The sequence below is a fragment of the Anguilla rostrata genome, chromosome 1 (genome assembly GCF_018555375.3).
Source record: "Anguilla rostrata isolate EN2019 chromosome 1, ASM1855537v3, whole genome shotgun sequence".
Lineage (NCBI taxonomy): Eukaryota > Metazoa > Chordata > Actinopteri > Anguilliformes > Anguillidae > Anguilla > Anguilla rostrata.
This window is the reverse complement of record NC_057933.1, coordinates 20,661,303-20,683,581: the sequence shown is the minus strand read 5'-3', so window position 1 is coordinate 20,683,581 and position 22,279 is coordinate 20,661,303. Positions and strand designations below refer to the sequence as shown.

Below are 22,279 nucleotides of genomic sequence, written 5' to 3'. Positions count from 1 at the left end.
ACTGGTTTGTTCAAAGAACCTCTCAGAACCGTGTAAAGGTTACACGGTAACCCATTTATACAGTGCATTAGTATTAGCGTACAGTTATTCGTTTTTAGCCATTGGTGAAGCAAACGTAAAGGCCATCATTGAGAAGTGTCCATCCACAGTCGTGACTTACTCTCAGACCTGAGCCATAGCAAAGAGAACGTGGAATTCTTCAAGAGAGCACCACTACCTTGTCGGGCACAGTTGTGTCCTGCTGGGGATCCAATCGCCCCCCAGCCTCCAGCTGTCTATAACTTCCCAGTTTAGCGTATACCCCCTAATCCCCCTCCACCCTATGGTGGCACAGGTGGTACAATGCAGGAAACAGGCATCTCAAAATGAGAATTTATGACTGTCAGAAATATCCTGACAGTGCAGTGTGCAATGAAATCAGAAGCAGCCAATGCTTACATGGCACAGGCATCTATGATCCAGTCGTGACTCTAACCTCGTAAGGTCAGCACTTTACAACAAAACAAGGAACTTATCCGGGCTTCAGTCAGAAGACTTCAATAGACTAGTATGCAGTTTGACAGTTTCTGGCTTACGAAAACTTTACAGACTTGTACGTTGTTAAAGGTTTTTTTTTTACTACGTTCTTATAGACCTTCATGCTGTTTAACAGTTTCTATTTTACCAGACCTTTGACGTCAGCTATGATGTTCAGCTGTTTCTGTTTTACCCAATCTTTATCAGTCATGAATAACCTCTAATTCTCCAATAAGTACTGTAAACATGTTCTCTCTACAAACCATACTGCTCCTGCCTCCTGCACCTTTCCACAGGCAGGACCCATACAGCACTGGCCTTGCACACCACCCAACATTTCACAATGCCTTCCATCTTCCATTGCAACAGAGACCACTGTCTGATGTACTCAGCCCTGTCGCAATAGTCTACAGTTACAATGTTGTCGGAGCTCAGCACCCACCTTATACAGCAAAGAAAAGGAAAAGAGAATAATGCACCCGAGCCTCCTGCCTTGCCCCAGCCACCCACGATCACACTAGTGTCTGAGGTGATTCACCGTTCGCTATGCAATTCTGAAAGTGGGTCAAGGGGTGAGATTTTGAGGATTTGTATAAACCAGGCAAAGGATGGGGATTTGGTGGAAGGGAACAGAAATTGTTCCAATGCCTTGTACCCCCACCCAACATATTCCATAGTCTAAAAAAGGTTATGGACACACCCAGCTTCGCATTACTGGGGAATTGGAAACTGTTACTACAGGACAGGGTAATGCGATGCAATTATTGTTTTGCTCTGCAGGGAGACATGCCATATACAGTTCCCAGAAACCCTACCTCAGTGTTGTTAAATGTAATCATACAAGGCTAGTTCTGTCACTGGCCTAAGCAGCAGTTCAGATCATGACAGGCTTCAAATTACACCCTGAAACAGCTAGCACTATATGTATACACATAAAGAGTGAAAGGGGGAAGTTGAGCTAGTAATTCTCCAAATAATTCCTATTTTGACACTCTGTAGGTCATGACACGGTACCACCAGGGCTGTTGTAACTTGGAAAGAAACTAAAACACTCATTTTCAAAATTTCACCCAAGCCGTGTGAACCCAGAGACACATGACCTCACCATCAGTGAAATACTTGAGGGGTCGCCCCCTGCTGTATGGATGTGGAATGGCGTCTCTGGCAAGCCGTACAACATTGGTCTGGGGTGGGGGGTATTGAGAGTGCAAGGTGCTGTTCAGAAGGAACAACTCCTTGCAGAGGGGGTAACCATCCGTAACACATTGTTATGACAGCCACAGTTAGGGTACAATAAGGTCTGTTCGGCTGCTCCATAAATTACGTTTTATCACTTCCCCATTTTGAATTACTCATTTTTTCCCAATTACGGATTTCTTGATCATCTTATAAGGAATACACCCATTTGTCTATGTCTTCACATTATTCAATCAGTAGCGCAAAACCTTTTGAAAAAAAAAAAAAAACCATGACCAAACATGGAAGAGAAGGGAGGGATGGCCTCACGAATGAGAACGGAAAATGCAAAACGATTGAAAGAAATCTAGGACTAGATGGCAAAAACATTGAAATTGAGAACGCCCAGAGTTGGACAAGTACCAGGAGGAGGGTTGGATTTTCACCAGTTTAGGGGGCTTACCAAACATCTGTGGATAGCAACATTACATTTAGTGTTTCAGAACATCATTGCGTATTTGGGCCTCTAGGGCCACAGTTCTTGCCTAATAATTACAATGACTAAAATATTCCTCTGTCTTTTTTCTGTTTCCACTTAATGTAGGCCTATCAATCAACACAAATCATTTTAATACAATGTGGAGCTACCTGATCTGCTGTTATATCTAATAAAAATCTAAAAATGTATAATTTCAAAATATTTCTATACTCCACTATAAGCCGTCTATCTGCATTTTATCCGAGAGTCTTTCCGCTAAATCTAGCCAAGACTGGAGACATGATCACACGCCTAAAAAGGACCATTCCCTTGAGATCACAGTGAAGAAAAACAGGGCCAAGTTACATGAACAACAGTAGGAAAGCATACCTTGCACTGCTCTGAAATTGTGCTTAAGTTCTGTGGAACACTGGTCAAGGTTTATTTGTAACATGGCATTGTTTTGATACCAATAATTTTATAAACAGGTTTTTTAAAATTGTTTTTACAGATGTATAGAGAGCATATGCTTTGTATGAGACAACATCACATTGAACACATTCTCTGATGATAGTAATGGATCATCTTTTCGTAGTGTAGCACACATTAGAAGTGAGAATATTAAAGGGATGGTTCACTTTTTGGGGTTTCATATTTACTGGACTTACTTACACTCTTTGTTATTACTATTATAACTTAAGCTTGCTTTACTCATTCAGATTCATACAAGTTGCAGCAAGGAGAAGCAAGGCCAACACTCAAATGACAAAACACAGCAGTGATAACAGCATTAAACTGGTCTAACTTCATTTTAAACATTCCAATTTCAACCACAAGATGGCAGCAAAAACAAATTCCACAAAAACTTAACCAGGTCAGCGAATCAATTAGTGATCCTAATCTAAACCAGTCGGAGAAAAAAGGATAAATTCAATTCAGGATCGAAATTTTGGTAAATTCCTATCAACACAGCTAAAAAAATGTACTATAAGGCAATTTAATGCACAGCATTGCCTATGATTCCCTTGAGCCTACCTGTAGGTAGCGGGCCTGGTAGCCCGAGAGCATGTCCCCCAGAGGAACCACCAGCTTTTCCAGGCTGCGCTGGTGTGAGTGGGCCTGGATGTCCGGGCTCTCCTCAGAGCGCAGCTCTATATGAGCGATGAGGAGGTTGGAGATGACTTTCTGCACAGCCTACAGGGAGCAACAGGGAGTTAGTTGTAACCAAGCTCACCGGGAAAACAAGCAAACGTTCTTAGATGCCCAGCATCACTCACCATTATGTCTCCTCCCGGAGTGGCACTGAGAGCAAGGATGCGAAACTGTTGGGTCTTGTTTCCCAGCTCCCGGACCACCTGGATAAAAGGGCAAAGTGTTCTTCAACCAGGGCTACCTGGCTCTGCCAATATAAGAATACCACCTATGACAGTAAGCTAAACTTGAATAAGCATTCAGTAGTGCCCTTGGCAGAAGGTATTGGAAAATTGACTTTCAGCACACCGCAATTCTGGGAATTTACAGATGACGGCTGGATGTAACCTTTGACAGTTTTGGTTTTTTACCAGTCCTGGCTGTAGAACGTGTTAGTAAAGTTTTGTGTACCTGGCAATAGGCATGATTCCCCAGGGCTTTGTGGGCCTCGTCGATCACAACACATTTGACCTGTGAAGCTGGACATGTCTCTCGAGACAGGTCGTTCACCATCACTTGCGGGGTTAAGAAGAACACTCGTCGCGACTTCCACAGCTCCCGTCTGGTTTGTGCCTGGATGCTGCCTTATGATCGACCAGAGGCATACTGTTAAATTCAGCCAATATTCCCAACGGTTGCTGAACTGAGAGCTAGCTAGCTGATGTGTGAGGAAAGACACCACGTTTCTTTGCTCAAGTCTTCATACAATATAGTTAATTGGCATGCAGTTATGTTTATCTCTTTTTTAATATTTTGATTATATATTTGAACATGTAAGGATACATTTTGTCTGAGGCGGGTAACAGAAAATGTATTCACTCATTAACTAATTCCTGCGCTTTGAACATCTGGAAGCCCTGGTCTAGACAGTTTATGGTAACTTATATTACTCTTATTTTCCGTGTACATTAATGGATTTACAACTTATTTGGAGAACACGAAAACATTCAAGTAAAAGATGTTCTAAAACTGGGCGTTGCATCAATTCAAAATGTCTGGGTCAGCTACCTACATGACTGAGCGTTGAGATTTTGCATGTGAACTTGTTCTTACTATACCTGTCAATTCTGCCATGTGTCCCTGAGGGATTCCCATAACTTTGTAGCATGCCTCTATCTGTTGCGCCACAAGTGGTTTTGTCGGAGCCATAAACACTATTTTCCCTGCTGGGTACCATCGGTAGAAGTTATACATTACGACAGAGGCAATGAAGGTCTTCCCAAGTCCAGTGGGCAAGCACACCAAGGTGTTTTGAAACAGTGCCTTCTCCGATATTTTCAGCTGGTAGTCTCTGACAGGGTAGTTTGTGGGATAAATCCATACCTCGGCTGACGACCTGTCAAAACCAGGTAGCTCCGTTGAGCAGGTGTTGTTGCTCGAAGTTGTCGACATCGGACACCGTAAAGATGAGTTTAGTCTTGCATTTGCGACGTCGTCGTTAGTACCCGACACATTCTGCAAAGACTCTTCAGCTTCATAAACTGCTACCAACATGAGATCATCATCTTCTTCATCTGCATCTCCCACCTCGCAATTGGCTGAGGAGCCACGGCCAGTTTCTTCCCAAAGTGAATTGCGGGTCGGCAAGGGTATGTTGTTTGCCTTCTTAGTTTTCCCTGTAGCAGTTTTCGTAGTTGGTTTACGCTTCCCGGTGGTTTTCTTCCGAGTATCATTTAAAGTCCCAGTTGTCCTTGGAACCGCAGCCCCCCACGTCTGAAATAAAGTCCTCTGACCGCTCATTTTAGCAGAAGCTAGGCCACTGATTCACAAGCAAACCACGATGGACTGAAATCAAGAGCACTGGTCTTCAGGTCGTTAGCTAGCATTAGCTACCTCCAGTTATAATTAGGATAAATATCCCGAAAGCACATTCCAGTTCAACAACCGTAAAAACTGAATAGCTAAATGACTGGACAACATTTGCCACAAAAGTTACATATTGATGCGAATAAATCTTTCTGTAGCGTTATTATCTGTCTATCAAGCAAGAAGCTAGCTAATTGGCCTGCAGCAATAACTAACATAAGATAACTAAATTAGCGGTTATTTCACTAAGACACATCTTTGCATTTTCTGAAAGTATTTATACTTATTTGACCCATGGGATTCGAAAATAGTGAAAAACACTGTCTTTATAAAACAACATTCAAAATAAATTAAAGCCTTCAGTAAAGCCGAAACACTTTCCGTAACACACATTACTAAAGGGTACTGTTACATTGGTCGCGAATGGCGTTCAATGTTGTTCAAAGTGGCGCTGTGTGGGTACGTCAGCAGGGGTCAAAGTTCAAAAACGTCCTATTGCACTCTCTATTGGGTGACTCTTTCCAGTCACATGTAGTGGTCACATGTAAATATGTAATTAACGTCCGTTCTACAAGTTAAACGATAGATGGCACATCCTCTACCAACTCCGTGGAAAGGGGAAAAGGATGAGAGCGAACTATTTGGCAGCGAGCGAGCCTTGCTTTCTTGTGGTGTGGTCCGGCAGCGTCAACTAGTCAACACTGTTGCCAAATTCAAACCTTTTTTTTACATTACTATTGATCCTGTGGACCTAGTTTGTTGGCTATGCTGCTTTTCTTTCCAACCATAATTGCAGCCGCCAAATACTAATGAGCTGTTAATTACTCTTACAGCATAATAATTAAGATGTAATGTATACATTACCTACTTATTTCTAAATACAGCAATTCCAGTTCTGATACACCCCTACTAATTACTACTGGGGTTTTCACAAATTCCTATTGTGTGGTTTAAAAAAAAAATTTTTTTTTGCTCTTACCCTACCAAATTCTATACTGCTTTAGTCAGCAACAAATGTGACATTCATTTGTACATTAACCTTATTATTCTGCTAATTGTCTTTTGGTACCAATCCTGTTTCACATAATACCTGACCACATTGGTTGTGTACCTAGTTCTATGTAAATTAGAGATGCAGTTTGACATATTTTTGCAAATGTCCCATATTTTGAAAATGGCAGCAAATCCAATACAGTAAATCCAACAAATATATTTGACAAAATGTGCAGCATGGAGTGTTTCGAAGCAGTATTCTATATGGTTATTGGACATGTTCTGTTATGACTATATATATTTATTATATATATATATAGACAAAAAGAAATCCAAGAAAGACTTCCAAAGTGGGCTGATTCTAAGAATAGGTACAGTTGGAGGACACACAAAATGTGGCAAATGGCAGAGAATGAATTTGTTCTTATGCTCAGGCCTTTAATCCATGGAGAACAGGGAACTGACGTTTCAACGTCACCTGCACATTCCCAAGAACCCATATATATATATATATATATATAACCTAGTGGTGAAGTGAAAAACTTCAACAGAATCACAAGCTTGTGGGTAAAAAAAGAGAACAAAATGATCTGCCATCAACAAAGCTGAGAAATTGAAATTTCAAACAATGCTTTCACTGCTTTATTTTTCAAAAAGCAAAAAGTTGGTACAACATATACATTCTCAAATATATTATGCATTTTATTTAAATCGTTATAAAAGTACAGTTAGAAATACCCCTTAATTGTGACAAATTGGGAATTGAGGAAAAACAAATTATGAAGTGACTTTTCACCAATCATTGTTCCCCAAACAAATTTTGCAGAAAATCATTACATCCAGAAATGTTAGCCCTGTGCCCTATGACACAAGCGGTTTACGAGTTGGCATTGGGGCCCTTCTTCTTGCCAAACGTGGGCACCACATTGACAAAACGCCGATTATACTGGATACGACGCTTAGCACGCCCTGTCTTCTTCTTCTTCTTCTCCTGTTTGTCCACCTAAATGAGCAGTTAAAATAAGAAAACCACAATGATTGTGTTTATGTACAGTGGTAAGAAGGTTATGCCATACTGAGATAGTCTGGTAAAGCTTAACAGAATTTCACAGGTAATTAAAACCTGCCTACTAACCTTTGGAGTCTGTCCTCGTACTTTTCCAGCACGAGCTAGGGACCCATGGACCTTACCTGGCAGACAATACATAAGAATCAATTAAGCAAAATTTCAAGTTAGCTAAATGTATGTCCAGTCACTCATTGAGCTAGTACTAAAAGCACCTATAGAAGAACTGACCTCCCAGCATCCTAGCCACCACATCCAGAGTGCAGTGCTCAGAGATCCCACAATGCTGCAGAGAGGCACCATCCTCCAAGGGAGTGCCATTCAGCAACAGCACCTGATCTGCCACAGACACCCCTTCAAGGGCTTGGATGTGAACCTGCATGACAAGTCCAAAAGCTAGCTGGGTACACCACTCTGATGAGCTCACACCAGGCAAGCAGCCAATCTTATCTGCAACTTGTTTCCAGAATACACCGGAAATCAATTTACTACAAAATACAGGTTGTAGCATATTCTATAAACAGTAATGCATTTCTGGAAAGCTGTATGAATATTACGGAAACAAGCAATCTTTAAAGATCTAAAAAGCAGTGCCTGATTAATGAACTGATATGTCAATTTCTCCCACTTATTTTATCCTCACCTTGATGTCTTGAACGGTCTCTTGTCCCGTCACGTCCAAGACGTGTGTATTCTGTCCGTTCAAAAACAACTGCATCTTTGCCCTGTGCAAGAAATACAAATTACATTCGAATACGCAGTGATAACAGCAGACTACTGCGAGCATCACTATGCGACAGTGTCCATGTCAGAACGCACTGCAGTGCAGCCGCGGTAGTCCAGATAACCAGACTATATCTACAGCATTCTTAATGCGCTTTGATGAACTAGCTTGAATGGCCAACTAAAGGCGATTCGGTTTTAACATTGTTGCGAACACCATTGAGTTCAGTGAACGCCACTGAGTCAAAATACCGTAATTGTTCGTTTCTCTTTCTACTTCCAGGCGCTTTTGGTCATATGTGTATAGAGCCCAATGAACTGTATAAGAACTTATATTCACACAGTTCAGTGTTAGGACCTGTAAGAAATCTGTCTCTGATGACAATATGTCTGCTGGCCACACATTCCCTTGATCTTATCATTATCACAATACAGTTGGTACAATGGTAGAATAGCGACCGGGAGTGAGAGATTGGGAACCATCCAAGTCAACAGACGTGCTAATTCAATCACAACAGGACGGCCAATACACTACGGTCTAATTGATAGGTGTTACAAAACTGACTACATCCTTCTTAGTATGTGTATTCAACACTCCTGACCAAAGCTTTGAAAACAAATAAGAAGCAGCCTCTGGAGAGGTTCGTGGTTCAGTCGGACTCTGCTGAATCCAAAGTGTCATTCGTGCGCTTTGTCATTGCCGGTATTGGAAATAAACTTTACATTTTCATCACGTTCGAGAGACGTCCTTTTTTTCCTTACACTTACAGACCACATACTTAGCAACTACCAAGCGAATATGCGTCACGCCACCATGGCCTGCTGCAGCTCACATTATAGTTAGTTTGCCAACACTGATTTGCGAAAAAGCTGATTGAAATTATAAATAACAAATGTATTAATTTACCAGTTATGGTAACTGGATGTTTTCAAATGTTACCTAATATGTTATTTGTGTTTACTAGCTCTTTCGTTTCATTGTTAGCTTTCCATTTGTCCTAATGTTATCAGCAGACGACCTGATTTCGAAGTAGCTAATGTTAGTAGATTGAAGCAGGTTGAGACAACTAAATCGCACGGTTAAGATCGAATCGTTTTGCTTACCAAAACTTTTACAAGACGTGTTGCGTTGATAATTCTTGGTTCAGAAAATCTAGGAAAGCTGTCGTTATTTGCCAGTTCAAAAAAATTAGACAGCTAGACCACCGAACGAACTTTCTACCCAGGCCTGTATGGATGGAATGATGGCGTGTGATGTTACGTCACATTCTGCAGCTTTCGATTTTTCTGTTTACGAAGTTAACTTGGCAAGCAATATTACATACGCATGCGTGTATAACGCAAATCTTATTAAAGTAATATTGAAGTCTTGGTTGAACCAGTGATACAAAATGTCTTCCAAATGGAGACTGTCCCAAGTTGTATTTCATTCACGCTAACTTAGAAAGGCATTTTGGGTTCTCCAAATGTATCAAGTTCTGGTATTCCATTTTCTTGTACACTGATATCCGCCGTGCTGCTTTATGGTAAGATGATCTAGTACTCCCGTTATAAAATATACTTCTCGGATTTTAAAATGTTAAATTGTTCATTTTTACGGAAATTGACAAATGGGGCTAATTTAAGCCATTTCTGTCGAGCCTCGGTTTAATTTTTAATTCGCCATTAGTGTAAACCCCAAAAGCTGATGCGAAAACATCTGAGATGAAGGGAATCCTCACACGTATCACACTTAAATATAAAGTAACCTATCGCAATTAAATATTATGTAAACGTGGCTGTTATGTGTATAGCTTTTGGATACAACACTGACAGAATCTTATCACGATGTACCCCGGGTTTGCATGTTGTAGCCTATGCAACATTACCATCTCAAACCGTTTTGAACACGATAACCAAGACACATATACACAATACACGTACTCTGTATCTTGAAAAGTAACAAATTGACATCAAAACGATGCCAATGTAAAAGCAGACTTTCACCAGTGTGTCTCAGAAACTAGTCATATTGCAAGGCAATGCTACCCATGTTTGCCCCATTTGTTCAGCTTTATTTGTTTTCTTCAAATATAGTGCCATCTCAAAATCTCTAAATTCAGATATGCTTGAAAATGGCAGACTCCATAAAGCATAAGCATATCCTTTCTATGACATTTACACAATAAATTACATTGAGAGTTCAACCAATAAGCCATTTCCTGTTGGCACTGCATGTATTTGTACAAATACCATTAACACAGTGCAGTGCAATCTGCTATCATTTCAAATAGCCTTACTGCTCACAAACATAACTCTGATCCTAAATGCATATACAGTACATTAGAGTTATGGCAATGCACTTCCTGATTTTATACATTTTATATGTTTTGTGAGGAACGTTAGACCAATCCGTAACTTGGCAGGCCTGCAATTTAAATAAAAAACACAGAATAGTTCAGGATTAAATTACATGAATCCTTTATTATGAAATACATGAAGTCACAAGAGATCTTTTCATTTCCACCTTTCTCTTGAAAAGCAAACTTCACTTGAAAAGATCAGAATCATTTTAAAAAGAGGTTCACATCAAACAAAACAGAAAATAGAAGGGATGCTGCTTTGTAATTCATAAAACTTGCTAAGTATTACCAGTCCCCAGCAATTAACAAACATCTTCTGCATTTTTTAAGAGAGAACCCCAAAAATGTAATTGGTATGCAAGACAATTTTCCAATTATTTCTGAAGCTCTTGGTATAAAAACGGCGGGAGGGGGAATCAACCAACAGAATGAAAAGGTGCAGCATTGTGGGATCTCTGTTTGGTGGGAAGGGTACAAAGGATGGTTTTTAAGCAGATGTTCTTCTTGTGAAGATTTCCATCATGTTGGAGGTGGAGGGTAGTAATGTCCATAGCCCCATGGGTTCTGGTAGTTGTATTGCTGAAAAGGGTAGATGGGAAATGGTCAAGCACACTAGCAATGCTAAGGAACAGTCATAAAAGCCTATCAAATGGAAATGATGAAGGAAGGCCGGGATTCCAGGTTGCTATGAAATGGCGCACAGCATAATGAATGCACAAACAGCATTTAAAATGTTCAAGAGAACAATCAATATCTTAGCCATTCGCCCTCAGTTTAGCAAAAACCAATAAACTCTGAACTATGTTTGGATGACTTTTGGATTAACCATCGTGCAAGCTAACTATCGAGATGAAATAAACAAGCCATCAACTCTGTTGCAAATGCTTGCTTTCCACAGAAATAATTTCAAGTGCTCTCCAGATTGGCAGTTCTGCCACTGTAAAACTCACCTGGTACCAATTGTAATTGTAGGCAGAGTGGTTGGCCTGCATGTCGGGCATCATGGGTCCTGTAGTCATCGCGTGGTCTTCTGTGCGCTGTTTTTTCGGATCAGGTTCCTGCGAGCTGCACATTGGGAGAGAAGCCAGGTAAGTTTCAGCACATTATAGCTACAATACACGAGAAGACCACAGGGGCAGACATTACAATTAACATAAGATTCAAAAGTGCCTTCACTGTCCAGTATGAAGCGTGCAGATAATGAGAGGGTCTTAAATGACTATAAATCTATACACTGAAACATTTATTTATTTTACTGAAAAATGACAAATTACCAACATCAATGAAAACATTAAATGGTTTAAATATACTGTGTTTTTATTGATGTTGCATTTATACTAATTCATTATATTTCTTACCCATTTTCTGCTTTTCTTTTGGTTGATTCATGCTCTTTAAGGAGCTTCTGGTGCTCCTCATAAGAAGTCACAAGCCTGAGAGGGGGGAGAGAGGAAACCATGGAAAAGGGTGAGTTGACCCGGAATTGCTACGAGAGCCTGTCAGCAGAAAGAACGCGGAGAACGGGGACGTACATGTTGACGTCGCTGCCAAAGTCCTCGAGGAACTCCACCTTGCGCTGAGAGAAGGTGAGGCGTGACTCGAGGGGCAGGGGGCTGCTCAGAGCCCTGTCAAAGCAGGACAGGATCTGCTCCTCGCTCTGCCTCACGTCACCACTGTACTCCAGCTCCAGCAGGTTCAGGTACAGCTTGGAGCTCGTCTGAAGAGAAGCAAGTAGTGTAAGTCAAAGGATAGATGGTACACTCTACAACAGTGGTTCCCAACCTCCATCCTGGGGACCCGCTGAGTGTGTTGGATTTCGTCCTGACCGCAGTGGCCATCCCAGAATTTCAAGATGTTGTTAATTTCTTAATTTGGTGCTTTTCATGTCTAGAGGGACTATTTACTCTTTGGCCACATTATGTCAGGAATAACTAAGCATTCAATAAAAATAAAAAACTCTGTTCATGTTGTGCTTATTATGCTATATTTCAAACAATTACATTAAAAAGGGAAGTTAAATGATTTAACAAATTAAAGACTGAGGCAAATCAACAGGCTCCTAACTGGTCAAAATGTGGACCCCTAATCCTTGTTCACAAACAACCGGTTCCTCTCTAAATTTACATTTTGGCAATCAAAATGAATATTCTTTTTACACACCCAGTAGGTTTCTGTTTTAAGGAGCATTGACCTAGATTTTCATTTCTACCTCATGTGATGTATAAACAATGGAATGAGGCCTGCCTTGGGCAAACATCATTCTGCCGTTTCTACATTTACCCTGAAAACAAACCATACAAAACAATGATCTTATCAGCATGTGCTGAATGCAGACCTCATTTGTCATACTACCAGTTGATTCAGTCTCACCTTATCCTTCTCAATGGCTTCCAACAGCACTTTCCTAGCCTTCTGCAAGCTCTTCTGCACCTTAAAGAGGTGCCTTGCCAACTTGATGGAGTAGAATGAAGACTCGCTGACGTTCTTCCCGTTTGCAATGGCATCCTGCAGCAGAGAGGCGGATTCTTCCAGGTTGCCGTGCCGACGCTCCAAGTTGACCCTGCGCAACCGCACCATGGCCAGGCCAGGCACTGCCTCCTCCAGGTTCCTCAGGATCCCACGGGCATCATCAACATTACCTGGGTCATACAACAAGTGGTATTACAAAGGGTCACTGGAAACCAGGGGACTAATGGCTCCTCCACTTTTGATATCCACTGTTTACCCCCCCCCCCTTTCATGTCACACTGACAGTTCTCCCTGTTCAGCCAGGGAGCTATAGGAAAAAGGATTGTAGCTAAAGGAATGTTGGCTTTTTTTTTTTTTCTTTTTTTTTGCAGTTTTGCGATCTTGTTTTGAAAAGAGGTTCAGCTGAACAGTTAGTCAGCTTGATTTGTTGGTATTATCCGTTTAGCCAACTAGCTAGATTGCTTGGGGCATGGTTATTGGTGATATTCCAGTCAGGAAGAGGCTGGTTTGTAACAGGATAAGTACATGCAAAGCACTTCATTTGCACAGTATGTAGAATTTTCCCCATTTTCAAATTATGATAAACCAGATCTGTACAGCGACACAAAATTGGTGGTGCATCACCCAGGGTTAGAGAGGGTTCTGTCGATTATCCAAGGTCTGCTTGCTAAAGCTGTCCATGAAGGGTCTTTCTATCTCTCATGTCTATGTAAACGTAGTTTATGGGCTTTACTGTGAAGAGAAGCAGCTGGTGACACCACATAATTTGAAGGAATGCATGCTTCTCTACACTCTCCCACATAATCTGTGGAATTTGCAGCATGAGCGTAGCTGTATACTACTGGGCATTCCAAATAGGGGAGAGATTGGTGGAAAGCATAGAAAAGGTTTGGTTAGAATACAGGATCCCTGCAGAGACAGTCAGCCTGTACAACATGAATTTGCATCTTTGAGGGGGTAGAGCCAGAACAGATGCACAGTAAAATCAGTTAAGCAAGTGAGATCTATATTAAGACTTACCCTGCTGCTCCTCAAATGCAGCCCACAGCAGGTGAAGAGTTGGCTTCTTGGGAAGGTGCGTCAGACTGGCTCTCTTGTAAACATGTCGAACGGCTTCAGTGCTGTGGATTTCCATATACTTTGCATACTTTGGGAGTGGGGAGGAGGGGGCAGAGATAAAAGACATAAAAATAACAGAAGCATGAATACACCTCCGTTTCGGGTTTCAGCAAGAAAATGCATTGACAGAACATTTAGAATTCTTTTAAACCCATCAGCACCTTCATCGAACCATTAAGATTAGTTTCTGTAAGGTAGGACGAAGAGATGCAACGTAGTTGGCAAATGCTGCAGTCAAATCTGGTGGCAAGCAGGCCATCCCCTAATACAACAGATACAGTCAAATATCAACATTACAGGTAAATAGTGCAGAAAGTCACTGAGGAGTTGAATTGGTGATGGGGGCTGGAAGAGGGAAGGGCGCATTTACCTTGATCCACAGGTCCTCGTAGAGGGCACAGGCCACCAGGCATCGCTCAAACAGCACGACCACGCGCTCCAGGGTCCCGTTCTCGATCTCAAAGTCCAGATATTCCTTCCAGTTGTTCAGCTGGCTCTTCTCCAGGGGCTTCACGTGGAAGTACGGGCGCTTAATCTAGAGTGCCGGAAAAACACAAAGGTCAAACAGGAAGCCTAAAGATGAGTTGACTTAAAACCCTCTGGTGACCAATGAGAGTACAGTTAAAACGCCAGTAGTCCTGCAAGGAGCGACCCTATCAGAACTCACCCCTTCTTCAAATTCCCAGCGCTTGCTGACCTCTTGCTCGTTGAGATTAAACACCTCCTGGCGAGACTCTGTCACTCTGTGGCGCATGTTCTCAATCTCAGTCACCAGCTGAGGGTGCAGAGGGAAACCATGTCAACGAGGGCTGGGGGGTAAGAATTATTTCAGTGCTCGCTATAATTGGCTAAAAATGTCTGAAATGTATAGCACCACCTATCAACAAGTTGCGCTGCAGTATCAACCTGGTGACTACAGTAATTGTTAAGGTCACAGTTGCTGCTGTTCGAACAGGCAGCAAACAGAGCTAACATCACCACTGAAGCTCGGTTAGCACCTTGGCAGGGTCGGCGAGGTCCTCAGTGCCAGGTGGAAGGTCCTCGGTGTCACCTCCCTCTGGAGATTCTTCAGTACCGTGACCGTTCGCTGCGGCCAGCTCTTTCCGAAGCTGGACAAACTCCTCCAGTGACAGGAAGTGCTTTGGCAGGTTGTTTTGCACATGTTCTCTGAACCTATAACACAATACACATGCTTAGGAGGAAGCAGTATTTACCCACCATTAGAAGTGCGAGACTGATGCCTTAAATCCTAAAATGGAGATCAATGTGTGATGCTTTTTTAAAACCAACTGTCACCACCCGGTTCTTAATCTGCTTCTCATGTTCTCTAACCCTCCCTCTCAGGCCGACATATGCCAAAGAATACATTACCCTGCAGGGCTGCTGGCCTCATACAATCAAAAAGTGCCTTTGGTCTACAGTGCTACATTCTTACATCTACCTGAGCTCAATTTGCATGCATATTTTAAGGATTTAGGTATTTCTGCACACTCCTTCAGAAAACCCCCCCCACAAACAGTTCTCAATCGCAGACTGCCTCACCTCTGGAAATGATGGTTGTAGAGTTGGGTGGGGATGGTAAGGACGCGGTCGTAGATCGCAGTGACGTTAGCCAAGTTTTCCATCTCTGTCTCCCAGTTAATGTAGGCCTCCCACAGACGGTCAGAGCGGAAGTCTGTGCCTGCTGCCAACACCGCACTCTCATACGTGCTGTATGGTACAGGTAGACAATGAAAGATCCGTTATTCCACAGTCCGATAAAAATAACACAGCCATCTGCTTCATGTCATGAAAGCAGCAGCAGCAGCAGCATCTATAATTATCTTTAATGTTACACTGAAATCAAATATAAAAATACACACTTAAAACATTACAGTGACTTCCACAGCAACTAATATTATGGAGAGGAAAATTTGTTAATCTTCATGATGCTTGAGGTTCATTTGCTTCTGATTTTTGAGGTTTCTTTAAAATTCATTGAGGGAGGATTCTTGATGTTATACTACATAAGTGCTCCTTGATGTCATGGCTTACTTCCCTCTAGCTTACAGAACTGAAACTCAGCCGTACGCCCTCAAAACTAATGCTTACTTTCGCATCGTTGTCTGTATGTCATTGTCGCTGGTGTCGGCGGTCTCCTTTAGGAAGGCGATGTAGTGCAGCCACAGGTCCACGCTGAGTGGGATGGCTTGCAGGCCCCGGCGGAACACCTGAGAGGGGGGACGGGGACAGAGAGAGAAGAGGGTACACTGACTGAGTCCGGTTCTTATCCGACACGGCTCCAGTGGAGAGCCAACACTGGAAATGTATATACCGCTCATCCTTTACCACAAAAATAATGCTAAATGAATGTCAACTTGGAATTGTGGGCGAAATAATCTGCCATTACCATTTACGTGGAGGGTTGCAAAAGTACAAAGTGTTCTCCAAGGGGAGCAGGGGGTTGTCTTGGTTTCTTCAGATTGGAGGGTCCTGCATTCTGACCAGGCTGAGGATAAGGCTTTGGGGGGGTGGTACAGACCATATGGTACATACCCATTAGACCATCACTGACAGTGTCTGACCAAACGCAAGAAAATGTGGCAAAAACGTACAGTAACTGGAATCTCCAGAGGAATTTGACAGTTAAAAAAATACTGCCGTGGGTTTAAATGGTGTGTTTTGGGCGATGCTAAGCATGACAAGCAAACGCTCGTCACCTGCCAACAAAGGAGAAAAATTTAGAAAAAGCCAAAAGGCTTTATAAAAACAAAAAGGTCGAAAAGAAATAAAAGTTCACTCCGAACTAGATGAACACTCCAACAAATGTTTCAGTATTATGCAAAAAAAGTGAAATCCAAGTTCATTTTGAACAGAGAGGTTTTAGGAGCACAAGCAAGTACAATATCCAGATTTGTTAATGTAGTTCCAGACATGTTTGCCCCTTAAATGGGTCATTCTGTCACTTCGTTTTACTTTGTTACTCACTACAAGGAAAAGTTAACTTTTTGAATCCATTTTGAATTGTTAACAAATCTGAATATCCTGTTAAGTGTTAAATTCATTTTTTTCTGTACAGTCTTTTCTGTACAACTTGAAACTGTGAAGTTATGGGGTAGGGAACTAGGCTTGAAACTCCAAGGTTGTAGAATCGATTCCTAAGTGGCTGAAGCTGTTGTACCCTTGAACAAGGCACTAAACTTGAATTGCTTCAATGAATATCCAGAGATTAAATGGTTTTACGTAAAAGTATGTAATCTGTGCAAGTGGCTCTGAATAAGAGCATCATTAAATGCCTAAAATGCAAATGTAATGGAAGAGCTACAGACTTTGGCTGAAAAATTGCCGTTGGAAGGTTCATCTAGTTCTCTGGTGCGTGCTGGGAAAGGGTCTCCTTTCCCAAGTCCCAAGTTTACCTCCTCTGCGAGCTTCATGTCCCCAAGCTTCCTCTCCATGTCAGCATACTTCTTCCAGTAGCCGTAGCAATAGGGATACCGTGCAAAAAAGGAGTCAAAGGCTGTACGGGCTGCCACAATGTGATTCTGTAACACAAAAAGGCAGAAGTACACTTAATTACCCAGCTCGTTTGGTGTGGGCATAATATATCATGTCATTAGATCCACACAGCGTTTAGCTTGAGTTCTTACCTCTTGTTCCACGTACTGCAGCAGGTAAGTCCACCCGTTGAACTCTTCAGGGTTTTCCTCTACCACTTTCATGTACCGGTCAAACTCTTCAGGGAAAGCTGCTTCCAAATTGGAAGGCTCTGTCTCTGCCTCCACACCATCCTTGGACGTATCCTCCAGCTCCATGTTGCTTGGGCTGCCCTGTTCAGACAGCTCCAGCTGCTGGGCTGGCTCCTCCTGAGGTGGCCCCGGCTGCTCCGAAAGATCCCGAACCAACAGCTCCGACTGGCCCTCCTCAGTCTGCTCCATTTCGTCTTGCCCTCCATCCTGCAGAGCTGTGACTGATTCAAAGCCTGGGCCCTGGGCAGGGGTGGGATCTTGGGCCAAGACAGGGGGGTCGGGCTGGCAGCCTTCGCCTGGGCCTTCTGAGCCAGGATTGCTGTAGATCCCCATGGGCTCTGAGTTCAGCACACCAGTGATCTGTTCTTCAGTGTGATATTCAAGAGGCTGATCTGGAGTGCGAGGAGGGAGGAGAGGGGAAGATTATATATTGCACATTTACTCACCCTACACAGGATAGGGCAGCAACAGTTGCCCCTTTCCTCTGGAATGTGTGAAAAGAGCAAAGTATTTATAGACCTCCCACTACTCCCCATTAGGCACAGCCACAGCTGCACTTCAGAGTGACAAGTGAGCTTTCACGCCGTTTCAGTATAACCTGAGAAGTTAGCTGCTAATCGCTCTGCCATCTTTAAGGGCTCAAAGCAAACTGAGCAGTTGTTCCTCTGGAGGAGGAGACAAGGTAACAGCTGCAAGGTATGAGTTTTGACAACAACAAAAAATAAAACACTGTATGCAAACTTTTAGTCAGCACACACATTGACTCTGGGTTAAAGGAATATCTCGGGTTCTGGAGTTCTTTTTCTTTCAGTACGTGATTGGCCCATACTGTTTCCTGTATGATGGATATTTTAGACTCTTGTAGAAGCCTGATGACTGACCAAATGTTTCAGGGTTTGAAGCAAGAAAATGCAATTCAAGTAACTAGAAAGCAACTTGTACAGCAAAATTATGCCTCCAAGTAAATGTTTTAACAAATACATACATTTAAAACATACCGACAAACAGGGAAATTGGTTCTCACACTTTTCATGATAGAGATCGAAAGTATAACTATATCTGGCGTGCACCCAAGTTTTGTCACTTACCTGGCAAAAAGGCAAACAAAAAGGCACTTCGTACTTTGCCAGTTGACAAACCGTTTGTCACCCATTTCATCTGATTCGGCGCACTTATTCCGTTCTAACAGCGTACTTGGTACTACCTAGAAGCTATTCTCAAGAATCGGTTTCGCTATTTTACATATGTTACCTAGGTCATCTGGCAAATATCCGCCATTTTATTACGTGTAAAAATGTTAACTTTAGTCATGCCAGTGACCCCAAATAACATTACCTGATAGCTGTTATTATGATTTTTCATACTACCACTGATACTACTAGTCATCATCAAAACGTCGCCAAAATGCCACAATTGCGAAAATAGTTAAAATTCCCTCGCAATCATCAATTTTCACTTCAAATGAGTAATCAGCGATCCTTACAAAGTCGATATTTAGTGAAAAATTTCGAGCCAACGTTATACTTATTTTCTTAAGTACCGATCAGTTATGAAATACTTTCGTTTTAGGATTGTCAAAAGTCTAAATGTTAGCGTTATGTCACGTGAGCTGGCATAACCATCTAGATATAGAACTGGCATTTCGTTTTGACAAATTCTGATATGAGAAAGAAATAGCACTAAGTTCACCCGAGAATTCTATAAACGTTAGGATAATCGTAACTAACATTAAGTGCGTACGTTACTGTTACACTAGCTAGCTAGCATACTAGCCCCCAACCACAATGGCTGTTCCAGCCGCACAGTAGTTTGCCAATGCCTAAGTATTTTAATTTAGGTAACTGTTTTATTCATGAAAACCAAGGAGTTAAGTTGTCAATGTGGTTTTTTTAACCGAATACGTGTTTCGATAGTCAGTATCAGCTAGCTTCTTACTTTAATTAATCATTTAACAAACGTCACGCCACATTGGGCCTACATAACAGTTGTACACCTAGCCGTTTCAAACAGACCTCGCACCTTCGGCGCGTGCACATTACGGAAGCTAATCCGAAAACCAAGCAAGTAGCTCCGATATACTTCAAATTTGCCGTTTAAAACATACATAAAGTAATTACAACTTACCAGATTCGTCCATCAAAGCACACTTTAAACTGAAGCAAATATACAATTATTAACAACTCTTCGGAAAGAACTACCGTTCCTCGCCCCACATTCTCTGCTGACAAGTTCTCTGCTCGAGGGTAACTCTGTAATACGCATGCGCACCAATTGCGTGGGGCGGGACACAAGAAGCGGTATTGACTGGCTGGACTGCAAACTGGATTTGGATTTTATTCCTATGATTTTATTTTAACCTCCCCCGCAATTCTCCGTCTGCGACGGCTTAAACCGTCCTGCATTTCCACATTAAGTCCGCATATGATACGGTCTACCTAATCTCTTCAAAGTGCATCTCCATTTTCCGTGACAGCAAGTATATATATAACAGCTTTGACTATTTTCATTTAAATAAAGTGGTACGAAATTTTTGCATTTGTATTTCAAAACCATCCTCTGAAAAATGTAAATAATATTTGTGCATAATTACAAAAAATCCACCTGAGTATAAATTATAAACTGATGCTACAAGCTCGAATTGGTCACTACTATTTCCTGTCTTCCTGAATATGACTTATTTTACACTGCCACATAACAATGTCAGGATGTGAACAGCTCTGTGAGTGGGATAGTATTGTTTCACTATTAAATTCCTTTAGATTAGCGCTACAGTATTAAAGGAACTGATGCAGGACTTGTAACAGGGCATTCATTGGTGTAATCCATGACTTTTAGCATCAGTACTGTAAACATGCTTTAGGAAACCCTCAAAAGTACCAAACTCTCTGTGCTGTATATGTAGTAAGCTGTAACTTGGTGGGATGCATACCTGCCATCTAAAATGCTCTGCACAAAATTATAATATGAAAGGTTGTTTTTCTTTTGGAATCTGGTATAAAGAGAATTTCAACTGTATACTGTTACTAGCACCATCACATTCAGTAAAAATGGAAAGACTGAGGCATAAGCTCTATACAGAAATAAAACAATTTATTTATTATATATACCATTCTCTCTCTTCCCATTTAGAAACTAGTACAGTACAATTTAGCAGTGGAAATTCTATTAAAGACAATGTAAGGACTGGCACTATATTGAGAATTACAGATATGGTTTTAAATCTTTCTGTATAAACTGCTGGTTTAAAGCTTAATTTTCTGTCTATTCCACCACCATTATTAAAATGGTTTTACATCCATAATTTGATTTAGGCATCTGTGTACATTAAAATATGTCATCATAAAAATATTCATATTTCATGTTCCCTGTCAATGAATTTGGTCATGCAAAACTGTAAGACAGTTCCAACTTAGAATACCTCTTTATATATGACTTGAAATAAAGAATAGATATACTGCAACATAACAGCATAAGGATTAAGCTAATACTGTGCAAATACAAGTCAACTATTACAATAGTCATTTGTTCTCATCACAAATTTAGATTCACTTAGAGAAAAACTGTATAAGACACATCTTGGATATATCACATGACATAACATGAAAAAGACACAATAGCAAAAATATACATCCCTTATCTCCTTACATATTTGTGCATTAAAATAGTACATTCTGTGGTGGTGTTTCTGGTAAAATCATGTCTGCAGGTTACAAACAACAACATGAGCAATCATATTACAACATATAATAATTTTAGAAACAATCATCAACACAATGTACCACTTTTCAAAAGTGCAAAAAGAGCAGGTTCATGGGGGCTTGAAATCTGTATACCTTGCTGACAGAGTTTTTAACTCCAGGGTAATGTCTTATCATTCTCTGTATAGGTAATAATAAAACAAAGTGCAGGCACTATGAGAAATGTAGCACTTCTCTGTCTTCAAGTAAGACCAGTTGGGTTTTTTTTTTCCCCTTTGTGGTGTTTTGGGTTTCTCATTGTTTTTCTGAACATGCGATCAGGGGAGATGAGGTCTTCAACAGCTGGTTGAGACTCTTGGTGACACTGTGGGACTGGGAGGCAGCGCACTCCATGAGCCTGGGCCCCATTTGGTCGTACAAGGCTTGGCATAAGGTGGCAGTAGCCCCCCGCACACTGCCACCTCTGCCAAGGGTAGTGCCGCTGTTGCTGGAGGTACTTAGGAGGTGCCATAGCAAGGGCAGCACCTTCTGCTCTACCGCCTGAGGCTTGTGAGGGTACAGCTCCATCACCAGTTCTGAAAGACAGACCAGACATAAGAAACAATGCGAAAGCAAGTCTAAAGCATGGTAGTCTGGGTTATAATAGGTATAAGCACTGAACAAATCTTTGTCATGTTATTGTTTCTTTAATTTTTTTAATGGTCAGATCGAAAAATTCAGTATTCAGTCAGTATACAGTTGCATTGGATAAGTTGGAATTTTCCTTAAATTTTCAAAATGGAAAAGTTCTGGTTGGCCACTAAGCTTTGACAGACATACCTGCAACCTTATCTACAAGGTTCACCTTGGCCCTTCCGCTGAGGAGCTGAGCCTTTGTGACAAAAATCTGAAGCAGTAGGGCATTATCTGCAAGAAAAAGAAGAGTTTAAAAGTGTGACCATCATCACAAGCTTGTGGAGGACACATCTGAGTGAACA

General features: G+C 41.5%; 4 protein-coding genes across 6 annotated transcripts in view; all 4 read right to left on the bottom strand.

Moving 5' to 3' along the window:
* The window catches only part of fancm (FA complementation group M), a 49,655-nt gene extending 44,027 nt beyond the window's left edge, over positions 1-5,628 (bottom strand). For 2 of the 3 annotated variants that reach the window (XM_064329315.1, XM_064329323.1), the window contains exons 1-4: positions 4,420-5,626; positions 3,773-3,945; positions 3,448-3,525; positions 3,206-3,364 (exon numbers count right to left, since the gene is read on the bottom strand). In XM_064329315.1, the coding sequence (XP_064185385.1) occupies positions 3,206-3,364; positions 3,448-3,525; positions 3,773-3,945; positions 4,420-5,101 (1,092 nt within the window). In that variant the 5' untranslated portion in view covers positions 5,102-5,626. Of the gene's footprint in view, positions 1-3,205; positions 3,365-3,447; positions 3,526-3,772; positions 3,946-4,419 lie in introns of all 3 variants that reach the window. The other variant, XM_064329330.1, reaches the window with a different exon arrangement.
* A 1,145-nt stretch (positions 5,629-6,773) lies between these two features.
* LOC135251647 (ubiquitin-like FUBI-ribosomal protein eS30 fusion protein) lies at positions 6,774-9,215 on the bottom strand. The gene is made up of 5 exons (XM_064329289.1): positions 9,054-9,215; positions 7,870-7,951; positions 7,458-7,602; positions 7,296-7,351; positions 6,774-7,163 (listed from the first exon to the last, which is right to left on the bottom strand). Exons 2-5 carry the CDS (start codon positions 7,942-7,944, stop codon positions 7,038-7,040), a joined length of 402 nt encoding a protein of 133 aa, XP_064185359.1. The 5' UTR covers positions 7,945-7,951; positions 9,054-9,215; the 3' UTR covers positions 6,774-7,037.
* Positions 9,216-10,392: 1,177 nt separating this feature from the next.
* Positions 10,393-19,888, bottom strand: LOC135251640 (pre-mRNA-processing factor 39-like). Its single transcript, XM_064329277.1, has 14 exons — positions 19,729-19,888; positions 17,506-17,996; positions 17,275-17,400; positions 15,971-16,089; positions 15,422-15,589; positions 14,878-15,052; positions 14,547-14,654; positions 14,250-14,414; positions 13,781-13,907; positions 12,662-12,930; positions 11,824-12,008; positions 11,650-11,724; positions 11,242-11,356; positions 10,393-10,870 (listed from the first exon to the last, which is right to left on the bottom strand). The coding sequence occupies exons 1-14, from the start codon at positions 19,739-19,741 to the stop codon at positions 10,811-10,813; spliced, it is 2,196 nt and encodes a 731-aa protein (XP_064185347.1). The 5' UTR covers positions 19,742-19,888; the 3' UTR covers positions 10,393-10,810.
* A 784-nt stretch (positions 19,889-20,672) lies between these two features.
* LOC135251653 (TOG array regulator of axonemal microtubules protein 1) overlaps positions 20,673-22,279 on the bottom strand; it is a 28,309-nt gene continuing 26,702 nt past the window's right edge. The window contains exons 21-22 of the mRNA XM_064329304.1: positions 22,122-22,208; positions 20,673-21,877 (exon numbers count right to left, since the gene is read on the bottom strand). Of these exons, the coding sequence (XP_064185374.1) occupies positions 21,597-21,877; positions 22,122-22,208 (368 nt within the window). The 3' untranslated portion in view covers positions 20,673-21,596. The remainder of the gene's footprint in view (positions 21,878-22,121; positions 22,209-22,279) is intronic.